The sequence below is a fragment of the Scyliorhinus canicula genome, chromosome 16 (genome assembly GCF_902713615.1).
Source record: "Scyliorhinus canicula chromosome 16, sScyCan1.1, whole genome shotgun sequence".
NCBI classification, from domain to species: domain Eukaryota; kingdom Metazoa; phylum Chordata; class Chondrichthyes; order Carcharhiniformes; family Scyliorhinidae; genus Scyliorhinus; species Scyliorhinus canicula.
In genome coordinates this window covers 652,765-656,989 of record NC_052161.1, presented here as the reverse complement: position 1 = coordinate 656,989, position 4,225 = coordinate 652,765, and the positions used below count along the sequence as shown (strand labels likewise).

At 57.8% G+C, this 4,225-nt stretch overlaps 1 protein-coding gene across 1 annotated transcript; it reads left to right on the top strand.

Moving 5' to 3' along the window:
- Positions 1-1,627: 1,627 nt before the first annotated feature.
- On the top strand, positions 1,628-3,738 carry LOC119950939 (peroxisome proliferator-activated receptor gamma coactivator 1-alpha-like). The gene is made up of 3 exons (XM_038773952.1): positions 1,628-1,927; positions 2,255-2,406; positions 3,333-3,738. The coding sequence occupies exons 1-3, from the start codon at positions 1,848-1,850 to the stop codon at positions 3,434-3,436; spliced, it is 336 nt and encodes a 111-aa protein (XP_038629880.1). The 5' UTR covers positions 1,628-1,847; the 3' UTR covers positions 3,437-3,738.
- The last annotated feature ends 487 nt before the right edge of the window (positions 3,739-4,225 follow it).

Here is a 4,225-nt window from a genome sequence, read left to right as displayed (position 1 = left end):
CCCCCCCCCAGCCAGGCCCCCTCGCTCTGAAACCCGGACCCTCCCCCAGCCAGGCCCCTCGCTCTGAAACCCCCCCAGCCAGGCCCCTCGCTCTGAAACCCCCCCCCCCCCCAGCCAGGCCCCTCACTCTGAAACCTCCCCTCCCCCACCCCAGCCAGGCCCCTCGCTCTGAAACCCCCCCTCCCCCCCCAAGCCAGGCCTCTCGCTCTGAAACCCCCCCAGCCAGGCCCCTCGCTCTGAAACCCCCCCCCCCCCCCCCCAGCCAGGCCCCTCGCTCTGAAACCCCCCCCCAGCCAGGCCCCTCGCTCTGAAACCCCCCCCCCCAGCCAGGCCCCTCGCTCTGAAACCCCCCCCCAGCCAGGCCCCTCGCTCTGAAACCCCCCACCACAGCCAGGCCCCTCGCTCTGAAACCCGGACCCCCCCAGCCAGGCCCCTCGCTCTGAAACCCGGACCCCCCCAGCCAGGCCCCTCGCTCTGAAACCCGGACCCCCCCCCCAGCCAGGCCCCTCGCTCTGAAACCCCCCCCCCCAGCCAGGCCCCTCGCTCTGAAACCCGGACCCCCCCAGCCAGGCCCCTCGCTCTGAAACCCGGACCCCCCCCCCCCCCAGCCAGGCCCCTCGCTCTGAAACCCGGACCCCTCCCCCAGCCAGGCCCCTCGCTCTGAAACCCCCCCCCCCCAGCCAGGCCCCTCGCTCTGAAATCCCCCCCCCCCCCCCCCCCCCCCCCAGCCAGGCCCCTCGCTCTGAAACCCGGACCCCCCCCCACAGCCAGGCCCCTCACTCTGAAACCCCCCACCCCAGCCAGGCCCCTCGCTCTGAAACCCGGACCCCCCCCCCAGCCAGGCCCCTCGCTCTGAAACCCCCCCCCCCAGCCAGGCCCCTCGCTCTGAAACCCCGCCCCCCCCCCCAGCCAGGCCCCTCGCTCTGAAACCCCCCCCAGCCAGGCCCCTCGCTCTGAAACCCCCCCCCCAGCCAGGCCCCTCGCTCTGAAACCCCCCCCCCCCCCCCCAGCCAGGCCCCTCGCTCTGAAACCACCCCCCCCCCCCCAGCCAGGCCCCTCGCTCTGAAACCCCCCCCCCCCCCCCCCCCCAGCCAGGCCCCTCGTTCTGAAACCCACCCCCCCCCCCCCCCCCCAGCCAGGCCCCTCGCTCTGAAACCCCCCCCAGCCAGGCCCCTCGCTCTGAAACCCGGACCCCTCCCCCAGCCAGGCCCCTCGCTCTGAAACCCGGACCCCTCCCCCAGCCAGGCCCCTCGCTCTGAAACCCCCCCCCCCCAGCCAGGCCCCTCGCTCTGAAACCCCCCCCCACCCCCCCCCCAGCCAGGCCCCTCACTCTGAAACCCCCCCCCCCAGCCAGGCCCCTCGCTCTGTGGGATTTTTCTTTTTCATTTCCATGATGTGGGCATCGTTGGCTATGCCAGCATTTGTTGTCCTTCAGAATGTGATGATGAGTTTCCGACTTGAGCCGCTGCAGACCCTGGCGTGTAGGTACACACACTGTGCTGTTAGGGAGGGAGTTCCAGGATGTTGCCCCAGCAACAGTGAAGGAACGGTGATATATTTCCCAGTCAGGGTAGTGAGTGACTTAGAGGGGAACCTCCAGGTGGTGGGGTTCCCAGGTATCTGCTGCTCTTGTCTGACCCCTGACCTTGCGTTCTTCGACCCCTGAGACATGATCCCTGAGCACAGAGTACGGTCCCATCGTCTTTTACCCTTACTGATGAGTGTAGGTGTAAATAATATTTGTGCCACAGAGTCTAAGCCAAGGGGCAAGATTTCGGTTCACATCTTGATCTGTTTCCAAACAGGAGGAACGTAGGGTTGTTTATGTGGGGAAAATTCGGAATGGAATGATGTGTGAAGAATTGAGGAGACGATTCGAGGTGTTTGGCGAAATTGAGGATTGCAACATTTATTTCAGGAATGAAGGGTAAGAGGAGATTGTGTTGGGTGTTGATCAGGGTGGGTTCCACTTGCTGTGCTCACGCCGAAATATTGCACCAAACCACAGACATTTTTGGAATATATTAGTGAGGCCCTGGGCTGCTCCCAGTTTGAGTTGACTCAGTAAAGCAGCAGCTTCTGGCATCGACACTCTCAGTTTTCTGCACTGCTTTCCCCAGTGGGCGCATTGTGACTGTTCTCTGCTGTCCTGTGGAAATTTGGTTCAATAGCTTCTGAGTGAGAATTTTAGCAAGTGGCCATGAATTGTGAATCAGTTTTTGAATCTTCTCTAACCAGAGGTGATTTCTTTCAGAGATAACTACGGGTTTGTTACGTACCGTTACACCTGTGATGCATTTGCTGCTATTGAGAATGGCCAGACGTTACGTCAGCCCGACGAACTGCCCTTTGACCTGTGCTTCGGCGGCCGCAGGCAGTTTTGCAAAAGCAATTATGCAGATCTAGGTGAGTTCAGGAAAATGCAAACTGAGATTTTAACCTTCAGTTTTACACTCTTGCCCCTCCCCCCCCACATCTAACCAGACATCCTCTGACAGCCAGAGTTGCTTTAATTCACCTCTTCCAGGGAGCTTTGTTGAACAGTGGAGGTTGGTGTGAGAGGACAGGTTGTAACAATCATTCTTCCTACAGACGTGACTACCCAGTACTGGAAGTAAATATGGGGGTCCTCACCATATTTGGGGTGAATATGGGAATCCTCGCTGTATTTGGGGAGTCACGATGTTGCCCCAGCGACAGTGAAGGAACGGCGATATATTTCCAATTCGGGGTGGTGAATGACTTGGAGGGGAACCTCCAGGTGATGAAGTACCCAAGGCTCTTGTCCTTCTAGATGGTATTGCCGTGGGTTTGGAAGGTGCTGCCTAAGGAGCCTTGGAGTTCCTGCAGTGCCTCTTGAAGATGGGACATACGGCTGCCACTGTGTGTCGGTGGTGGAGATAGTGAATGTTGAAAGTGGTGGATTGGGTGAAGCAGCTGAAGATGGTCGGGCCAAGGACCCGACCATCCCTGAGGAACTCCTGCAGTGATGTTCTGGAGCTGAGATGATTGACCTCCAACCACCACAACCATCTTCCTTTGTGCCAGGTGTGACTCCAACCAGCGGAGAGTTTCGGCCCTGATTCCCATTGGCTTCAGTTTAGCTCGGGCTCCTTGATGCCACTCGGTCAAATGCTGCCTTGATGTCAAAGGGCAGTCACTCTCTCCTCTGGCATTCAACTCTTTTGTCCATGTTTGAACCAAGGCTGTAATGAGGTCAGTAGCTGAGAGACCCTAGCGGTACGTCCTGCTGGGGGAATGCAGAGTTGCTCCTCACTACTACAGCAAATTGTGATATTTCAGAAAGTAATTGGGGAATTTTTCTCTTTCAGATTCCAGCCAAGCCAACTTCAGTTCTTATTCAACCAAAAGCAAGTTTGACTCTTTAGACTTTGACACTTTACTAAAACAGGCCAAACGGAGTCTTCGGAGGTGACAGTAGCGAGAATGGAGGAGGAGTGCGGGAGAGTCTGAGGGACATGGAGGAGGAGTGCGGGAGAGGGCGAGTCTGAGGGACATGGAGGAGGAGTGCGGGAGAGGGCGAGTCTGAGGGGACTGTGTGTCTCCTGTTTACATGCTGCTACTGCATCAGATTGAAATTTATATAAACTGTGTGTGACTGGCGATCTGCAAGTGGTAACTTGCGTTCCTTGACCAAGCATGTCAAGCACCGCACACCTTCGAGTGGAAAAATAAATCCTCTTTTAAAAAATCTAATAAAATATCACAAATACTAAATGCTATTGCTCATCATTTCAAAGCACCATATGAGGGAAAAGGTGGAGGGAGGGAGCGGGAGGGCCTGGGGGGCGGGGGGGGGGGGACTGGTGGAGAGGCACAATCAGGTAAGGGAGGCAGAGGTTTGCTCCCAGGAACCTGGTCTGTTTCTCTAGCTCTGTCTTCTGTTGAGAAGTTGCCTCTGTTTTTGCCTCTTTCCCCAGACCAATGTGGTTAGAATTCTGGTGAGTGTAGTTTGGTGGTCTGTATACCACCTCATGAGAGAGTAGGGAGTGAAGGTAGCACAGTGGTTAGCACTGTTGCTTCACAGCACCAGGGTACCAGGTTCGATTCCTGGCTTGGGTCATTGCGGAGTCTGCACGTTCTCCCCGTGTCTGCGTGGGTTTCCTCCGGGTTCTCCGGTTTCCTCCCACAAGTCCCGAAAGACGTGCTGTTTGGTGAATTGGGCATTCTGAATTCTCCCTCTGTGTACCTGAACAGGCGACGA